Source organism: Alosa sapidissima, chromosome 12 (assembly GCF_018492685.1).
Source record: "Alosa sapidissima isolate fAloSap1 chromosome 12, fAloSap1.pri, whole genome shotgun sequence".
Lineage (NCBI taxonomy): Eukaryota > Metazoa > Chordata > Actinopteri > Clupeiformes > Clupeidae > Alosa > Alosa sapidissima.
Genome location: NC_055968.1, coordinates 6,090,875 through 6,111,804, shown reverse-complemented (window position 1 = coordinate 6,111,804; position 20,930 = coordinate 6,090,875). Strand labels below are relative to the sequence as shown.

The 20,930-nt window shown below is 42.5% G+C and overlaps 1 protein-coding gene across 12 annotated transcripts in view; it reads left to right on the top strand.

Annotated features, from left to right (window-relative positions):
* Positions 1–20,930, top strand: part of mcf2l2 (MCF.2 cell line derived transforming sequence-like 2) — a 78,394-nt gene that overhangs the window by 48,910 nt on the left and 8,554 nt on the right. For 9 of the 12 annotated variants that reach the window (XM_042111486.1, XM_042111485.1, XM_042111489.1 and 6 more), the window contains exons 16-27: positions 613–679; positions 1,015–1,130; positions 3,024–3,093; positions 3,180–3,272; positions 3,576–3,668; positions 6,569–6,694; positions 7,013–7,234; positions 16,257–16,349; positions 16,985–17,063; positions 18,696–18,750; positions 18,871–18,968; positions 20,702–20,818. In XM_042111486.1, the coding sequence (XP_041967420.1) occupies positions 613–679; positions 1,015–1,130; positions 3,024–3,093; positions 3,180–3,272; positions 3,576–3,668; positions 6,569–6,694; positions 7,013–7,234; positions 16,257–16,349; positions 16,985–17,063; positions 18,696–18,750; positions 18,871–18,968; positions 20,702–20,818 (1,229 nt within the window). The remainder of the gene's footprint in view (positions 1–612; positions 680–1,014; positions 1,131–3,023; positions 3,094–3,179; positions 3,273–3,575; positions 3,669–6,568; positions 6,695–7,012; positions 7,235–16,256; positions 16,350–16,984; positions 17,064–18,695; positions 18,751–18,870; positions 18,969–20,701; positions 20,819–20,930) is intronic. The other 3 variants (XM_042111493.1, XM_042111492.1, XM_042111491.1) reach the window with 1 other exon arrangement.

Here is a 20,930-nt window from a genome sequence, read left to right as displayed (position 1 = left end):
GGAAGGAAATGTCACTGTATTGGGCTGGCAGAGTGGCCGTTCCACTAGCACACACACAGACACACACACCAGTAGGTGTAGGCTACTACACTCACAGTGGTGGAACTTTATTGAACAATAAAATGTGGCTGTCCATCAAACAGTACTCAGCAGACCGACAGACTCGTGATGGCACATAAAAACCAAGACCTCAGAACTCATACAAATGTGCGCATTAAAGGGACCATTAAAGACTGGAAATGTTAGCTTTTCTCCAGCTCTTTGTTTTATGGCCACTCCTTCCCTTTAATTTTCTGTTCTCTCTCTCTCTCTCTCTCTCTCTCTCTCTCTCTCTCTCTCTCTCCTTCCCCCTCCTCCTCCCCTTAACACCCTTACCCTGCCAAATGTACTTCCTCTCTGCCATTACATCACATGCCAAACTTGTCTTTAATCAGACATGCAACCCAAATTTCTCCAATTAAAGTTTTTTTTTTTTTGGAGATGAGCACAGACACCAGACACCATCTCCAGTCTCCTTTCATTAGTTTCATCTAGCAGCACTGACGACCTCACATGTTCACCATGCTGCCACTCCTGTATTGATGGCTTTTCATGTTTCTCTTCTCTCCCAAGGCACATTATGACTGAGCTGATCGAAACAGAGAGGTTGTATGTGGAAGAGCTGCAGAGCATCATTGAGGTACATGTGGTTTTTAATTGTTCCTCTCAAGATAATAGGCACACTGTCTGCCCACCAAGAAACCATGGAGATAGACAGAGAAAAAAGTCTGACTGACACTGATGTTGAAATATGATTCCTCATTAAATTAAATGTTGTTGTCTTCATAAACTTATGCGGAGGATCTTATTGGCTTGTCACTATGCTCGTCTTTTTTTTTAATTTTGTATGCATTGTTTGAGATGGTCGTGGATGCTATTTTAGTTTTGTAGAGGTACAGTCCACCTGCATTTGTATTTTCATAGGCCCATTGCTCAGCGCATTGTTGTGCAAATGGCTGTGTTCCATCTCTTCAGGGCTATGCAGCAGAGTTGGACAACTCTGAGCTCTCTCACCTCATCCCCCCAGCCCTGGAGAACAAAAAAGAAGTCCTCTTCGGAAACCTACCTGAGATCTACGAGTTCCACAATCTGTAAGAAACATTTACTTCCCTCTCACAGCATCTATTTCAGTCCCTGGTTGGATGGTGGACTATTGCTTTTGCATTCCCTTGTTTATCTTACTTTGCATACATGAGGTTCCTCAGGCTCATGTGTTTGAATTGAGCAATGTCCTTTCCGTCCCCGCCCACCCGAGGCCACCCGCCACCCGCCTCCCGCCTACCCCAAGCCCAGCCCCCAACTCTCAGGCGACTGCACAACCCCCACCCAGCCCTGTTGCTGCTTGAGCTGTGCTGGTAACCACTCAAAGCCACACTTCCTACATTCCTGCCATGGTTTCCCCCCGGCTCTCAGCAATCCTCCCCAACAACTCCTCAAGCCTTTTCTCTCAGCTCCATATCGGATTTTGTTTCTGAACAAGAATTTTTTTGGTGACGGGATTTCTTTTGTGTGAAAAGTATAAACTACTCATATATTTAGTTGGGTTCTTTTGTCTTTCTCATAATGACACTTTCAAAGGTTACTCTCCAGTGTTTTTTCTGTTTGTGTTTATGTGAGCAGAGGAATGCATTTCCTCGGGGACAGGGGCCCAAATTGCTCACCTTCCTCAGGAGGTGTACTAACCTTCGTGACATCTCACCCCTGGGTTGGATTGTGTTACATGGAGGGTGAAAGGGGCCTAAACAAAAGGGCCATGTCTAGTAGCGTGGATCTCCCCTCGACAGTAACACGTATAATATACAGCACCTGATCCAACAATGTGACTGCACCCAAACTTATCTGTCAGCATTATGGCTTAACAACCTAGCCTTGCCTCGCTAGCTGACAACAGTTGCTGTCACTCACTATATGGCCTGAGCGAGGTGCCCAGTGACATAATCAATTGTGTGGGGGTAGGAAGAACTGTTTTGGTAACCAAACAATGTTGATGCTATCGCATGACAGATGGAGACCCAGACAAAATGTCATGTGATTCTGCTACATATTACACAGGGGTGACATCGTTCAGCTTAAAGGAACACGCCACCGTTCATGAAATTGGGTTATTCACCGTCTCCCCTAGAGTTAGATAAGTGGGCAAAAGCATGTTTGTCTCCGTGCATGCATTGTCTTATGGTGCTTTCGGGTTGTCTCGTAAATCCGCCGCCCGAGTTGGAAAGTGTAAATTACCCAGCTTTCTTGCGGCATTTTGGACAGGCACGCCCACTTTACCTCGGAGTACTTGAGGGTACCCCGAGGTGGACGTACGACCTTACAACAAGTACAGGTTGTACTGTACAACCTTACATGGCTGCGGCCATAGTTGAGATGAGATGACATGTATTTTTTTTGCATATGTACTGTGTTGGTCATGTTAATGTTGATGTAATGCTCTTACACACTAGATTACATTGCTGCTTCAATCCGGTCACCAATTCATGCATTGCACGGTCTTGCTGTGCCTGCAGTACAATGTAACAATTTGTTTTCAAGTCGTTTAGCTAGAAGCTACATGTAGCACAAAACAATAACAATGACTAGCCTCCTGCTAATGCCCCTCGTGGCTCGAGAGAAAGGCGTTCCTAAAGCCACTCATTCGTACATGTTGTACGGGTGGGTGTACAATGATTTACGAGACTACTGGAAAGCAGCATTAGTCCAGCAGCACCATTGATAGCTTAGCTTAGCATAGTGAATGCAGTTCAACTGCTGAGACTGGAAAAAGGCAATCAGACACATTATGTCCAACAGTAATCTCCCTGTGACTCTTACAGTATGTGTATGTGCAGATCTGCTCCCAGTGATTCATCCTCTGTTGCTGTGGTCTATGCAGGGAAATGTTTATTGACTGTGGTCCAGACAAATACACAAATCAACATTATCCTGGAACACTGTCAATTATTCATGAAATTCATTTATGCCATTGTGTGTCATTTCCTCCCCAGTACCTTCCTAAAAGAGTTAGAAAACTGCTGTGAAAAGCCAGAGCTGGTGGGAACTTGCTTTCTGAAAAGGGTATGTGATATCTGATTGTATACACTTGCATACCCTGTGGTTCCTGAGATAATCGAGTGTCAGTTGATTTTTATCTTTTTACGCAGAAAGAAGAGCTGCAGATCTATGAGAAGTACTGCCAGAACAAGCCACGCTCTGAAGCCCTGTGGAGACAATGCGGAGACAGTCTGTTCTTCCAGGTCTCGCTCAATGCTCCTCTCCCTACATCTGTGTTCTGGCCTCCTCCTCTCCACCTTTGTGTCTTCACAGTTGTATTCTCTTGCTATCACAAGTTTATCATGTTATCCTCTTTCTCTTTTGTGGGTTCATTTTGGGGTGAGATAAGTGTGCGTGAATGATAAATAGTGTATATAATTTCCTGAAACATCCACCACAAAAAAAGAGACACACTAGAATTTGAATTGTAAATGTGAGCAAGTAAGCATATTTGCAAGTTGTCTGTAGAAATGTAAAGAGTTAATAATACGTTTTTCTAACTGCAGGAATGCCAAAAGAGACTAGATCACAAGCTGTCACTGGATGCATACCTACTGAAACCAGTTCAGAGGATCACTAAGTATCAACTAATGCTGAAGGCAAGTTCAGTGCCATTTGAATGTGGAACGTTTTTTATGCATTTTCCTCAAAGCTTCCTCATCTACTTGTTATCTCAACACCAGTACAATACTTCTTATTCATATCATATTCAAATAATATTCTCAAAAAGGAAAAGCTCAAGACAAATGCAATCTAAGCAATATGTAAAGGGCTACACAATAAACAAAGGTTTGCACAAATTCCGGGGCACACAAACATAAAACAACATATGAAACCCCATAAAGTTGGAGAATACAAAGCAAGGGATTTAAGACCATTCGTCTCCCTAGATCGTCCAGATTCCTCGGTCCACTCTTGTGCATGCTCCTCTTTGACTCACCCCACAGTTTTTCTATGAAGTTCAGATCAGGGGACTGAGATGGCAATGGCCAAAGCTTGATTTTGTGTTCAGTAAACACAAAAGAGGTTGACAGATTTCCTTTGAAAATGTTCAGGCTTTTCTTGGGGTTCATGATACCATGCACCTTCATAAGGTTCCCAAGGCCTTTGGGAATAAAAACAGCCCTACAATATCACAGCCACGCCACCATAATTCTCATTAGGCATGGGGTTCTTTTCAGTATAGTCATTCTTCTATGTACGCCAAATCCAACTAAAGTGTTTTTTGCCAAGGAGCACAATTATCATTTAATCTGACAATAGACCGCACTTCCAAACAAAGTCAACTTACATTTCAGTAAGTAAGTATAAGTATATATACTCTTTTGATCCCGTGAGGGAAATTTGGTCTCTGCATTTATCCTAATCCGTAAATTAGTGAAACACACTAAGCACACAGTGAACACACAGTGAGGTGAAGCACACACTAATCCCGACGCAGTGAGCTGCCTGCTACAGCGGCGCTTGGGGAGCAGTGAGGGGTTAGGTGCCTTGCTCAAGGGCACTTCAGCCGTGGATGTGGGCATGGGAGAGCAGTGCTCAACCACTTCCCGTAATTTTGTAACTTTACGGATTTTTGTTTCCCATTTGTAATTAAATGACTGGAAAAGCTTTTACCTGGCATACCCTCCAAATAATCTACTAGCAGTGAGGTCACAATTAAATATTTTTTTGGGGAACTTTTTTGGTGACCTCAAGATGATACCTTTTTCTGTAACTCTCAAACAGTGGTTCTAATGGAATATTTTGCCTATCTTACCATCCTCCATACTGTGTGTGGGAGCTAGATAACCATTGGCCTTTGTCTAAGCATGTTTGCCACATTTCCAGTTTATTAGAACCTTTTAATTATTGTTTTAACTGTAAATATAGGCGTTTTCTTTCACAAAGCACCTAGTTCTTATAGCCATTTTCTGACTTACAAATGTTTACACACTTTCTTTTTATTTAAATTTAGTGTATTCTCTTGTCTTTCCGATGTTGAAAAATGGCTCTGGGATTTAGCCTCTGTGTCACTTTATTTTCATACCTTAGTGAAAAAGAAAGTCATTCTACTTCTGAAAGTTCACAGACACTCTGATTAACTTAAAGAAGTTGAAATTAGATAGGAAAATATGTCTGTTACATCTTGTAAGATTTTCTAGGGGTGCCAATAATTGTGGGCAACATGGTTTTATTTCTTTATGAGATTTTCCTTTTTCTCAGAATACATTTGCTTCCCTTCAAGGTTGGCTTTTTCTTCATTTGTTTCATTGAGATTACAATAAATCGGCAAAAGATTATTTTTTATACCTGTTTTTAGTCAATTTTATCAAAGGTGCCAATAATTTTGGAGGATACTGTATGCGTTTACAACTTTGATGTTTAAACACATTATCTCACAACATTGTGCATATCTATTCCAAAATACAAAATATTGAAAACAATTAATATCCTCCTGTTGCACTGTTATACATTTCATTTCCATATCACTAATTGTTTTTAGGGTAGCCGTGGCCTACTGGTTAGCGCTTCGGAATTGTAACCGGAGGGTTGCCGGTTCGAACCCCGACCAGTAGGCACGGCTGAAGTGCCCTTGAGCAAGGCACCTAACCCCTCACTGCTCCCCGAGCGCCGCTGTTGTTGCAGGCAGCTCACTGCACCGGAATTAGTGTGTGCTTCACCTTACTGTGTGTTCATTGCGTGCTGAGTGTGTTTCACTAATTCACGGATTGTTATAAATGCAGAGACCAAATTTCCCTCACGGGATCAAAAGAGTATATATACTTATATACTTATACTTATATATTTTCAGTTACCTGATTTCTTCTTTCAAGTACAAATACAGTATAGTAGCTCACATAAAGCCCCATATAAAGCTGCCAAAACTACATACTGCTAAATATTGGGCTGACCCCATGCAGTTTTCTATTCTTCAACACGACTTGCACTGTTATACATCACTGACATTTTGTCTTGCTCCTTTTCCCACCTAACTGACACTGGCATTCAAACAACTCTGGCATAGTTTTTAAGGTGCATTATTTAAAGGTGCATTTGAGTCATAAAATAGTCAGGCTATGTACAGCTGTGCAGGCAGCCCATAACAGTAATTTATCAATTCAAAATACCAATACATTTCTACAGAATACTTTCACTACAGAATACTTTCTACATGCTACACATTCATTGGGTTTTATTCACTGCCATAATTTAGGCTGTGAATGTTGTTTATTTACTCCATGGAGGAATGCCATGAGAACAGCTTTAAGCTTTGTTTTGAAAGGTTTAATGTTGTCTGCAGTAGAGCAGCATACCAAAGTAAAAAAAAAAAAATACAAATCATCTCTGGATTAAGTAGACAATGTCTGTGCCAGACATCATAACTTACCATAATTAGGTGACCAATATCTGTAATGTTTGTAGATGGACAATATAGTGTGACAATAAGCAAGCATGCTTAAACCTTTGACATGTTGCATGGTTTTGTAAGATAAGCCTTATCTATTTTTGTTTTCAGGAAATGTTGAAATGTAGCAAGAACTCAGAGGGAACGGTTGAGCTGGAGGAGGCCTTGGCAACTATGCTTGACATCATCAAGTCTGTCAATGATTCTATGCATCAGATCGCCATCACTGGCTTTGAGGTACTGATATTTTGACAGATTACATTATCATGTATTATATGTTGGTGATGTTTTTGTTAGTGATTTGTGATTTGTTAGTGATTTTGGTTTTGATGGTAAATAGGCTTAGTTGTAGATTGGCAGCTGTGTGAAATCTCCTACCTATAGCACAAGGAATTTAACATCTCTCTTCTAGTGTATATTTGAAATCTGTACAGGTTTGTGTAGACAGTTACAGGATGTGTGACGGTTATTACTTCATGTTATTACTACATGTTTGTAGTTATAACGGTTATTACTTCATCTTATTACTACATGTTTGTAATTTCCACTATTCAGGGAAACCTCAATGACCTTGGGAAACTGCTAATGCAAGGTTCCTTTAATGTGTGGACAGACCATAAAAAAGGTCACAATAAGGTAAAGGACCTTGCGCGATTCAAGCCTATGCAGAGACACCTCTTCTTGTACCACAAAATGCTCCTCTTCTGCAAAAAGCGTGAGGAGACTACAGAGGGCCATGAGAAATCTCCCTCCTACAGCTTCAAGCACTCCCTAAAGGTGAGCTAAGTTTCTCCAGCTTCCTGTTCTGACAGCAATCATGAGGAACTTCAGTTCCATCATGGAAACGGAACTCTGTTAAATTATATCAATAAAGTTGACTTGATTTGACTTGTTATAAGATTGCACAACAGAATAAGTTTTCAACTTCTCTTGATCCTGTCCCTAGATGACCACCCGTCCCCTATTTCCGTCCTCTTACGTGTATGTGTCACTTAATATTAATTTCTATACAAACCAAGACGGCGGTTTCCTAAAGAAACGCAAGCACCCACACCATAAGTGTATCTAAATTAGCTATGTACCAAAAATTACATTTTACCGTGACTCAAAAAGCTGTAAACAGTGTTGTAAGGCTGTGTGTACAAATCCGCTTGGAGCTCCAGTGAAATTTTGATTTCACGACGAGAATTCTCGGTCTAACCGTTGATGTGTCATGTGAAAGGGGGGAATTAGGGCACCCACCAGCCCAGCACTAAACTCTGAGCAAAATAGGATATTTCAGGCAGTAAAAGCCCCGGTTGTCAGGGTTGCAGTATGGAGAGCTGGACCGAGGCGCAGGGCAAGTTTAGAACGAGGCACACTTAAATTTGAAACCAGGAATCTTTAATGCAAATGCACACTACAACCACGAAACAACATCAATGACCGACAGGGGACTGAGGGAGACAGAGGGTTTAAATACACAGGGGTTAAACAAGGCTAACAAGGCACAAGTGGACAAGAAACAAGAGACAGGTGAACACAGGGCTGGAAATCATAATTAAACTAGCAGACTAATAATGAGGAACAGGTGAGGGGCGGAGACACAGGGAACTAAGACATGGCAAGACAAACAAAGGAGCACATGGCTGACAGGAACTAAAACACAGGGACAGGAAGTAAACACAGGAGGTAAACAAAGGAGGGACAGGAAACACAGGATCGTTACACCGGTAAGAACCAAATCAGATTTTGTTTAAATCTACACACCTATGGCTACTGAAAAATGTAAGGTTCCTTTATCAAATGTTATTTTGAAGTATTAAAAAACATTGTTGTTTTAGAATTGTCTAAAAAAAGGGGCGGTAATTGGTGCTTTTACGATAGAATGTTTCCAACAGTTAGCCTAGAAATCTAGACGCACCCTAGCAGCAGCAAATGTAATTTGCAGCCAGGGTAGTCTAGCAACTCTCCATTGGCTTGCGATCTGGAAAAATGAAACTTCTATCAGGCCAATCGCATCGTGTATAGAGTCGGCGACGGTTCCGTGCTTTCCTGCTACTTGAAAACAAAGAAGATGGATGCTGCTGCTGGCGAACAATGGTCTTTGAATCGCGAGTTAAGCTTTTTTTAAATTGGCTCCGCTGGTGGGAAAATGCATGGATTGTAGCGCTATCCTATTGTGTGCAGAGGAAATTTGAAAGACAACCGTTTATCCCGCCCCTCAGATTGAGTACTGGTGAGTCTTGATGTGGGTCTAGCTCGTCAGGCTATCCAACAGTGTCTCCACAGCTGGCTTGAAAGTAATTAACACCTCACTTCAAACAGACATTTTCCTCAGTGCTTTCAAAATGACTGTGGTCAATCCACTATTAACAAACCAAATCTCAACCATACATTTCGATTATATTTTAGAGGAATTTCAATCAGATTTTTAGATCTAAACACAGTGCAGATACTGCTCTAACTAAAATAATCAAGGATTTTTTGACTACTGCTGTATTAAACCCAATAGATCACAACATTTTACAACATCATTTGGAAAAGTGGGTGGGGCTCTTAGAGTGCTTGCTTAACTGATTCAAAACATACATTCTAAAACGGATAATGTGGTCCTTGATTGCTGATTAATGTTCAATGGCATTGTAAAATCCAGCACAAACATTCACAGGAGCATAGAATCAAGTCAATCAAACTTGTGTGATATTGATCTGGCCAGTGGTGGTCAGAGGTGGTTTTGAATAAGTTTGACCTGCTTTGTTGTCAACAAAGTTAAAAACAGGCGCACTAAAGGGGCAACAATAAGATGACAAAACAGGAATGGTTTTACAGGTGGTGGCAACTGATCATTTTTCCATCTTTATCCTTCTTGACTGATTTTTCACTAGTTTCGCATTTGGCTAGGGACGGCTCAGTGTCAGTGACTACTGGTAGCATAAGCCAGTACCAATAGGTTCCATTGTCAGAAGGATTGCTGTGTCTCCCAGCGCAGTCTCAAGAGCATGGAGGAGATTCCAGGAGACAGGAAATTGATCTAGGAGAGCTGGACAGGGTGGTAGAAGGTTCTTAATCCAGCAGCAAGACCAGTATCTGCTCCTTTGTGCAAGGAGGAACAGTAGCCCTGTAAGAGCCCTATAAAATGACCTCCAGTAGGCCGCTGGTGTGAAGTTCTCTGACCACACTGTCAGAAACAGACTTAATGAGGGTGGCCTGAGGGGCCGATGGCCTCTAGAGGGACCTGTGCTCACTGTGGAGCTCAATTGGCATTTGCCATAGAATACAAAATTGGCAGGTCTGCCACTGGCACCCTTTGCTTTTCACAAATGAGAGCAGGTTCACCCTGAGCACATGTGGCAGACGTGAAAGGGTCTGGTGATGTTGTGGAGAAATTAATGTTGCCTGCAACATCATTCAGCATGACTGGTTTGGTGGTGGGTCAGTGATGGTCTGGGGAGGCATTTCCTTGGAGGGATGCACAGACCTCTACAGGCAAGACAACAACACCCTTACTGCTCTTACAGTAAGTATCGGGATGAAATCTTCAGACTCATTGTCTGACCCTGTACTGGTGCAGTGGGCCTTGGGTTCCTCCTGGTACACAACAATGCCTCACTATTGAAACACTGCTCACTGGCAGAAATGTGAGGGGTGTCCATCCATAAACCAATGAGAGTGCCATCTGACATTTCATTTAAGAGCAAGGAGGGCATAAAACCACTTCTCCTTGGTATTATGGTGATGAGTGAAGCCATCTCTGCAGAAGGAATCTTCTTGCACCTGAGGCCATGTATGCAACAGCATGATTCTTATTGCTTTGCTAAAACAGATTGTGCAGGTGTGTGTGTGTTTGTGTCAAATCTCCAGATCACACCAGCTGCATGTTTCGCAATAGTCTAGACATTACTCAATAGGTGGTAGCGTAGTGGTTAAGGACCTGGGCTAGCATGTACAGTAGTAGGGTTCCACCCCATGGTGCCCTTGAGCAAGGCACTTAACCCCAAGTTGCTCCAGGGACAATGGCCCTTGTATTATAATCGACATATGTAAATCGCTTTGGATAGAAGCGTCTGCTAAAATGAATAAATGTAAAAATGTTGATGTAAATTACTTTGTATGGTTTAATTATTGTAGTGGTTTTTTAAACATTTTGTCTGGCAACCCCCCCAAAAAACATTGGCCAAGTCTCGCGACCCCCTTCTCTCCAACCGGCAAAAAGTTTGTTTCACTTTGGAAAATGTTGCAAGATCGTTGGTGGCAGAGGCAGAAAATGTCTTAGAACATGTTCATAGCTAGACTATGTCAATACCAAAGGCATTAATGCATGGCAGCCTTTTACAATCTGCTTTATTATTTTCCAATGGATAACTAGCACTCATCCAATGTATAAGGCAGAGATTTGAGTTTGTGTAAACAGAACATCCACTTTCGGACATTATGGAAACACTATGAATTTTAAGCCTACATCTAGGGCATCTACATTTTTTGTTTTTCAATTTGCAAATCATTTTATGACCCCTTCCTATTTTTTGGCGACCCCCAGTTTAAAATAATTGGGCAGTTCCAGCGTTATGGATGTGACAATTGGACTCATATTGGTAAACAAAATGCCTTAGAGTGGGGGCAAAATTAGTATCAGTGAATTAATTTGCATAACTTTTAATGTAACCTCTGTCCTCTGAATACTGAGAAACATGTACTTTACTCATTTGTGATTTGCACACATAAAGTACATGTGCACACACACACATGCACACACAAACACACACACACGCACGCATGCACGCACAGTCGCACACAGACAGGCAAGCACACACACATAAACACATACAGACAGGCAAGCACACACACACACACACACACACACACACACACACACACACATGCACAAACACACACACCCACATGAATGCAGACACATAAACACACAAACACAGGCACGCATACGCATGTGCGCATGCAAACACACGCACGCACACACACACACACACACACACACACACACACATAAACACACAAACACGCACGCATACGCACATGCACACACACAGACACACACAGACACACACAGACACACACACACACACACACACACACGCACACACGCACACACACACACACACACACACACTTATAAACAAAAGCAAACTCACATATGCACACACTCATTTACATGCACATGAGTTGCAGGAGTAGGAAATGGAGACAAGAATATGTATGTATGAAGAGAATATGCAGGAGTGAGAGGCGGTCATATTTTGTACCGCTATGTGGTACATCTAGTTTATTGCTGCCGTTACTTATGTTACTCTGTGGGTATTAGCTACAGAGGACCTGACACTTCAAATGCTGGCATATCGCGTCACATTTAAAATGAAACTGTTAAGCAGACGTGAACGGCACGCTGAACAGATCTGCAACAGAAGGAGGTTGCTATGTTAACTCCAGCTGCAAAGTCAGCCATCTTCACCAGCTAACACGATAATCCAGTTACTGTACAACAACAGTATGACAGTTACAGGAAGATAATCGCTCAGATTTTCGTTATTAGGCCACTTGAAAATAGGCTATGGCTAGGCTAATCACTGGAGGTATTTTATTTTATGTTTGTTTTGCTAATGGTTAGGCAAGGCCTCCCTGTGGTTTTGATCAACCTAATAATCTTTGAAATGTCAATTGTAAACACTAAGGTGAAATGCGTTGAAACTGACATGCCACCAGAACAGACGTTTTATAGGCTTTGAGGTATAATAAAGTCTCCAGTCTTGTCAATTCACATTATGTAACATCCAAAACGCACCATTAAAGGTTTTAAAAGCAAGTAAGTGGCACAATTTGGTGATCACACTTTACATTGATATAAATCAGCTTTGCACAGACACTATGGACATTGTCGCATCAACACTGTATGTGTAGCATAAACTTTTCCTATAAAACGTTATGGATGTGACATGGCCATGGAACTTGCTGACTTAAAAAAAAAGCCTTACAAATGTAAGGAGTTGTGCACTTAAAGGCAAGATGAGCATAGACATTGCTCTACCATTCCCTTGTCAATCTGGAATTTGCCAAATGGCACAATTTGTTTGAACCTTGGATCCATTTATCCACTTTTTAAATATGTATAATATTACCATGTGAAAAATGTTGTTTCTGTATGGTTGCACACCATATTTATGATGTAAAAAGAGTGTAATTCTCCATCAAATTCAATCAGATCAGTTACAAACAATAAAATATAGACCTAAATGAAGATTTTAACAACAGTTCTATTTGCGTATGCGCAACTTTTTTTTTCCATGGTAAGGATGACCTTTGCATGGAATTGCCCTATTGGATTATTGGATATTGGATTATTGTATGATTTGTCTATTAATTTTTCTGAGTCATAGCAACTGATTGGAAACAAGTGCTCGTCCTCACTCTAAAATCCCACAAGAGATTACTCATCTCCCAAGCTCTTACTAGGAAGACTACTTCCATATCTGAACCATTACTCAGGCAACTGCAGTTGGCAATAGTGCTCTTAATCTGTTAACATCTGAGAAAAAACATCCTCTGACCCCCCCCCCCAGCACATCTGCACCAATACTCATACCATTGATGTTTTTATTGTTATTACATTATTATTGTATACTCCCTTGCTTTCTGGATGTAATGGTTAATGCTTTTCTGTTCCACTCACCAAATTTTGAATTCCTTTGAGACTCTGGTTACATCCTTTCCAGTTACTCCAGTTCCCACATGTGATATAATTTACACCTCCTTGCCACCCAACTTTGTGGGTGATTCATGTTTTATGAATGTGCTTTTTTCAGTACAGCACAGTCATAAAAAACATGGACACACCTTGTGTTCGTAATCTTTTACAGATGACTAGATCATCTATTAATCATGTAGACATTTGTTGTGCACAGAAATAAATAAGCTGTGGATGCCTCATGTACAGAAAGGAGAATTTTGACCCCTCAGAATAGTGAGACTAAAGGATGTCAAACATACAGTCAAATTAATGCTGCCTTTAAGGGTTTGTTGTTCCATGTTCGGCAATCATATATACGATGTGTCTTGCATTTATACCCTGGTTGGAAATCAAATAACAGAGTATTTTTTTAAAAAAAGACTATATATTTGGAATAAATGGTCTGTTAAAGACGGTGGTGTTATGTAATTCTGGAAAATCAGCCCCAAACAGAAATGAAAGTAACACATTGTAGAAATTCTCCATATCAATTTTCAATGTTTCTGGTACCGTGTAGCATTAATGGGGTACCCAGTGAATCAAGAGCTGATGAAAAGGGCCAGAACAACAAAGCTACATAGTACGTAGTACCATACGTTCCAGGCGCACACTACTACTGACAAAGATACAGTTCCTCTTGTTATAAGTTATAAGAAAATGTAAGTTCGAGGAAATTACCAGTGCATGAAAATGCAAAACATATATTTACTTAAAATGCAAAACAAACTTTTATTGGGAAACAGTTGTGGGCAGACGAAACAGTTGGCAGGAGTCATAGTTGAAATGGCTGAACAGTTAAATAGTTGAGTAGTTTAAATAGTTAAATTATTTAATAGTGAATTATAGTAGTTAGGACTTTTATTTTGAAGGACTTTTATTTTGTGGGCAGAGGAAACAGTTGAACAAGATCTGTAGTCTTAAGAGAGCCAGATTGGATGCTTAAAGCCTGAGACAGAGTAGATAGTTTACAAGTTGAATGTAGATAGTGTAATGGATGTTGATAGACAGAACGTTTATTGGATGTTGATAGGCAGGTTGGGTTTAATGGGTGGATGAGTGAATGGTTTGAAGAAGATGGATGGATAAAAAGTTGGATGAAATGTGCCTTATATCCCTGTAGAATGGAGAGGCACAGAGACAGTTGGCCTAGTTGAGCAGAAAGCAGTTGATACAGGTGCAGTCAGCTTAATTGACTCTTTGAGGGGGCCTAGTTGAGCAGCTGGCCGTTGATACAGGTGCAAATCAATTTAATTAGCCCACTGTGATGTCATAGTGCCAATACAAAGTCTATGGGGAAAAATAAGCTTGATTTCTGTTAATATTTCAAAAAGTATAAAGTTTACAGAAACGAAAAGTATTTTGCACAGATGTCATTTTCAAGACCTACGTTACAAACGAAGTTTCTAGGTTAAACGGTTGAAGCTAAATTAGATGCAGAAATTTTGGTAAGAAGAAGAAGAAGAAGAAGACTTTGGATAACAGAACAGTGCATTTTCATTCACCGTAATTAGTTTAAAGCCATTATCTTAAGGTATAATAACCACATTAGGTTGTTATTTTAAGTGGTCATGTCAATTTGAATCTCTCTAGATTTAATAATCATATTCTTATAATCTGTTATTACATGGCTCTTTATAATGCTGTAGAATGCTCCATTCACTTGATGTTCGGAGGTCTGATAATTTTGTATGACAGACAATACATGGGTATTGGTGGGTCTCATCACCAAGGGCGACAAGACTCAATACAGGATGGAGGTCGACCTTCTGACCACGTGGTGCAGGGACAACAACCTCCTGCTGAACGTCAGCAAGACCAAGGAGATTGTTGTTGACTTCCGGCGAGGTCACAGCTGTAGAGCTGCCTGCAACAACACCTGCCACTGACCATCGACGGTGCTGTGGTGGAGAGAGTGAGCAGCACCAAATTCCTGGGGGTGCACATCAGTGAAGACCTCTCCTGGACCACCAACACTGCATCACTGGCGAAGAAAGCTCAGTGCTGCCTGTACTTCCTGCGGAAACTCAGGCGAGCAAGTGCTCCACCAGCCATCATGACCACATTCTACCGAGGCACCATTGAGAGCATCCTCTCCAGCTGTATCGCGGTGTGGGGCGGAAGCTGCACTGAATACAACAGGAAAGCCCTGCAGCGCATAGTGAACACAGCTGGAAGGATTATTGACATTTACACCTCCCACCTCACCCGCAAGGCGACCACAATTGTGAGTGATGCAAGTCACCCCGCTCACAATTTGTTTGATCCACTGCCCTCTGGGAAGAGGTACAGAAGCCTGCGCTCCCGCACCACCAGACTCACCAACAGCTTCATACACCAGGCTGTTAGGATGCTGAACTCTCTCCCCCCTCTCCCCCCTCCACCCTCAGCCACATAACATCCTGGACTTTTGGACCCACAATGGCTGCCTTGCACTACTCCACTTGCACTACTCCACTTGTACACTTGCACACTTTGCAACTTGTTGTTGTTGTCCTGTGTCCTGAAAACACTTCTGAACACACTTCTGCTGCTCTTACATAACTTGCACCACTATGCCACTTGCATACTTAGGTCAAACAGAACTACCTCAGCCATTTATTGGCCTGACTTTTGCACTATTATATTGACTGTCTACTGTATGCACAATTGCACAATTTCAACCCATTTTTGCTGCTCTTATTTCTTCACTGTATGTGCCTTCTTATTTACTTTTTATATTGTTTAATTGAATGTTATGTTTTGTCTGTGGACCTAATTGGTAAAATGTCTTGTCTCCATCTTGGGATAGTGGGAAACGTAATTTTGATCTCTTTGTATGTCTTGACATGTGAAGAAATTGACAATAAAGCAGACTTTGAGACTTTGACTTTGACTTTGATACATTACCCCTTACTTAATGCCATCCATTGGCATTTTTGGAAATAAGGGAATATCAATGTGGGCTGTATACTGACTAAAGGAGCATTCCACCTCAGGAAAAAGGAATGATGAACTTTGCCTTCATGTGATGTGTGAGCTGTCATTTTTCAGCATTAGTCATTAGTGTAACTGACATTTGTGCGTCTGTTCCTGATTTCATAGATGAGTGCAGTTGGTATCACAGAGAATGTGAAGGGTGACATAAAGAAGTTTGAAGTGTGGTACAATGGGCGAGAGGAAGTTTACATCATTCAGGTATGTGGTCAATGCCCTTTGCAATTCACTGAAACACAGGTTTTGAAATGGAACACCAGAAGATTTTGAGTTCAATCAAGGGCTACCAACAATGTGCCCCTGAGCATTGCACTTAACCCCAAGTTCTGTAAGTCACTTTGGATAAGAGCATCTGCTTAATAACAAATAATGTAATGCAATGCAAACTGAATTAGCTATCAATTGAGGAGGAGGAAGAAGCCAGTTGTCCCCTTTACATATATGTATGTATATATTACAGTAAATTAAGCTAATTTATTCCAACTAAAATGGGCACAAACTAAATTCTTATTCAGTATGGGCCATTTGGTCAAGAGCAGTTATTTTTTTGTATTGTCAAGCATTGAAATTGAGGCATTCAATTATGGAATTTTGTATGATGTAAGTATTAGGTTAGTTATGAGCTTATGGAGATATGCTATTCCTATAGTTGACCACTGGAGAGCAGTGTTGACTTGTGGAGTGGTAGACAGTACTATGTTAGAGACTGCACTGAAAGATCTGTGTGTGTGTGTGTGTGTGTGTGTGTGTGTGTGTGTGTGTGTGTGTGTGTGTGTGTGTGTGTGTGTGTGTGTGTGTGCGCGCACGCCTGTCTGCTTGTGTTGGTGCCATTCCAGGCCCCTTCCATGGATGTGAAGAGTATGTGGGTGTCGGAGATCCGCAAAGTGTTGACGTGTCAGCTGGAGGCGTGCAGAGGTAAGAAGTTCCCAGCAGGGGGCACTGTTAGGCACAACCCCACCCTCACTCTTCACACTGCCTCACACACATTCCAGCCCCCCCCCCCCCCACCCCATCCTCTTTGGGGCCTGGGTGGAGCCGCATCTGTGAGAGCGTGTGCTGTGACTTTGCCAGTGTGTGCAGGGAGGAAGGGTTCACGGCGAGGTAAAAATGGCTGGAGGAGGCCTCTCAGAGTGAGACCCACCACCCCACACCTCCACACACACACACACACACACACACTCACACACACACACACACACACACACACACACACACACACACACACTCACACGCACCTCCACACAAAGGATTCTGCTTCTGACAGCAAGCAGTGGGACAGCCCCGCTCTGCTCTGAGGCGGCCAGCCAAACAGCTGGCCTCGGTGTGCTGCTGTTTCCAGAAAGGGGGCAGCGTGTTCACAGTGGTGTGGGTGGGAGTGTATAGTCTGTCTGTCTCTGTCTGGTGCACGGGAAAGGGAGGCTTTTTTGAGTGTGCTATTACTATGTATTTTAGTATATGTGTGGCTATGTGTACTCGGAGTGTGTGTGTGTGTGTGGTAAGGTGTGGTAAGGTGTGATATGTACCCAAAGTGTGCACTGAAGTTTGGATGTGCATGTTGTGCAGGTGTTTGCATGCCCTCTGCACCGCTTTTGTCGTGATCCTCACTACAAGTCATGGAGTGCTTTTGCATTTGGTGCATACACACCTCAGGCCATGAAGTTGCTTGCTAGGCACGTGTTAAGTACACAGATACACTAACACACATGGCAAGGCAGTAAACACACACACACACCTTCAGATGCTAACATATGCAATACCACACCCACATTCATCCACCTGTAAATACACAAAAACAAATGTGTATGCCCACACACACACACACTCAAACAAAAACACACACACACAATCGCACACAGTAGCAGCTGTCTGCTGAATAAACCAGTGGGTGGCTTCGGGGAAACAAGAGCTTCAGGGACCGGCGGGCTGAGAGCCAGACCACAACAAAGTCTCTGTCTTTCCCCCCAGTGATCCGCCGACACAGACAAGCCTCACCGCTGTTCCTCTCTGCATTCCCCCCTGTTCCACATGTCACATCCATCCAGCTGTACATGGAGAGGTGACATCTCCCCATCCGATCTCACACCCCCCCCTGCAGGGACTTCGGGGTATTACGCCATGTCCGCACAATTCACTCTGTGTGTGTGTGTGTGTGTGTGTGTGTGTGTGTGTGTGTGTGTGTGTGTGTGTGCGTGTGCCTGGGCTCCGGTGCACTGCGGCATTCAGGGCTCTTAGCAGCGATCAAGACTTGAATGACGTTTTATTTTTTATTTATTTATTTTATTTATTTTTTTTCACGGTCAGTAACCACTGTGAAAATCGTTCTTCTGAGTCAGAGATATCAAACGGTCCCAACACTTTGATTTTTTTTTGATGTATGTCAAGCAAACTCGGAGGAGCACAAAGAGAAGAAACACCTACAGAGGGGGCCTCATTAATGTGGAGCAAGAGACAGGGGCGGGGGCAGGTAGGGGGGCGGGTGGGAGAGCCAGAAAATGTAGGCTACAATCCAGGCAGACTAACTGTGTCTTATGTCTTTTTTTTGCACAGAGGCGAGTCAACTTCATCAAAGAATCTCAGAAAACATTTACCATGCTCCCATGAGGTAGGGTGCCTTCTCCATATGTGTGTGTGTGTTTGTGTGTGTGTGAATAAATTGGCCATCTAGTGTGATGAGCTGCACAGAGGTATTGATGAGTGAGTACTGACATGCGTTGTCTTCCAGAAACACACACAAGATGGCCCTCAGACAGTCTGATTCCTCTAGTCCAGAGACCGGCTTCAGGCGCAGTAACCCTAGCCCCAACATGCGACAGAAAAGAGGTAAGCCTTGAGCTTGCATATACTACATATGTATACACACACAGCATGCATGAACACACGCAGACACACACACACACACACACACACACACACACACACACACACACACACACACACACACACATAATCACTACACAACTGCTTTTGCCCTGGAAACCTTCAGACATAAATTGCATATCTCCAGGCAGATACGTTATTATCCGTGCTCAGACTTCAGCTCCCTCTCTGACGCCTGAGTTTTAACATGACCGTACCCCCCTGGGTACCATTGCTCCAACAGGTACCATTTCACATGGTAGCATAATGCAGGTAGTGTGAGATGTCGCAGTGGGGCTGAGACGTCTTGATAGAGAAGTGTCTAATAAGATACAGGCTAAAGGGGGGCTTTAAACAGAGAGCGTCAGGTCTTTCAAGTTGCCGTGTTAAGGGAAAAAAGTGCAAAGCGTCAGCGAGACAGCCCGGTGATCTGTCTTGATCGTCATTAACCCCCCCTGCACAGGGAGCCGACAGACACCCCAGCATCTTACCTTTAGGGAACCCCCCCCCCCCCCCCCCATCTCCATATAATAACCAGAGTGACAGGTTAAGTTCCTAAGTAAGAGCATTGGAGGTTTCACTCCCCCCCCCCTTCCCCCCTTCTCCCGCCCCCAGAACCAAAAGTTTAATGCTGATCAGCACTTTGAAGTGGGCTGTAATTTTCTTCTTTGTTTGAGGGTGTTAACTGAACTTAATGCTCTAGTTAATGCCGCCGTCCTCAGATCCTAAAAGGAACAGCCGAAGGATACAATCCTATATAGAGGACACATAATAATGACCCAGAATCAATGTAAACGTTGCTCATTATGCTGTTTTTTACATCAAGGCCAAGGTAGATAACACTAACCATTAGTACTGAGTGTTTGATATTATTTGTCTTTATTGTACAACCTATGTCATGGGATGAGTGATGAGATGACATAGACAGGCAGATGATATTATTTAACACATAGACAGGCAGATTATATTATTTAACACATAGACAGGTGGATAATAGTATTTACATATTTACCCCAGGACCAGACTAACCTACTGGGGGACGAACAACACGTATACCAAGGGTGTGCTGATGCTGATGTGAATGTGTGAATGCATCTTGTGAACGTGTGAATTCTGGTCATACCGCACTTTTTTAAACATAGAGGTGATAATTAGACAATTGTTATTTTTAACATTTCCCTTATGAGAGGTATTGTTAGAGGTAAAAGTTGAAATTGGCTTGATGAAAGTTGTTTTCAAACTTTTTTACTTTATGCATTGATATGAATATGAATATGTGGCAATGGTTATGCTCACTAGAATTGTATTTGAGTTTTTATTGTGATATGAACCTGCATAGAGAATAATGCCTGCATAATGCATAATGTCAAGATGGAAAGGCGGATTGTATGTTGGTTAACTTGAAAGGCGGATAAAGGATGAATTTAGCCCTCAGACATGGAAGGGAAGGCTGGAATGCTTGGTTGGAAGGCATGATGGATGGCTTGCTTTTCAGATTTTTAAGATACAAGCTGAAGTGTAGCAGTTTTTGGAGTGAACTGCCATGTGACCTCTGCAGAGAACCTGCACGTACACACACACACACACACACACACACACACACACACACACACTCTGCTCTTTCATCTCCAAGGTCCCTCTGCAGGTTCCCCACTATCCGCTGCTTCATCAGTGTCCTGTCCCTCTCCCTCCTCTAGCTGACGCTGCCGCCAACACTTATCCTGACCGCAGCACTAACACCGACCGCTCCTCTGCTCTTGCTAAAAAGCGCTTCACCTTACAGCGCCTATCCAACCGCAGATCCCTTCCCGCAGGTAACCCCGTAGCCATGTTTCCTCATACCTCATCGATCCCCACCTCCACCACCCCCTCCTCCTCCTCCTCCTCCTCCTCCTCCTACATCTCTGTCTTCTGTGTGTCACGTAC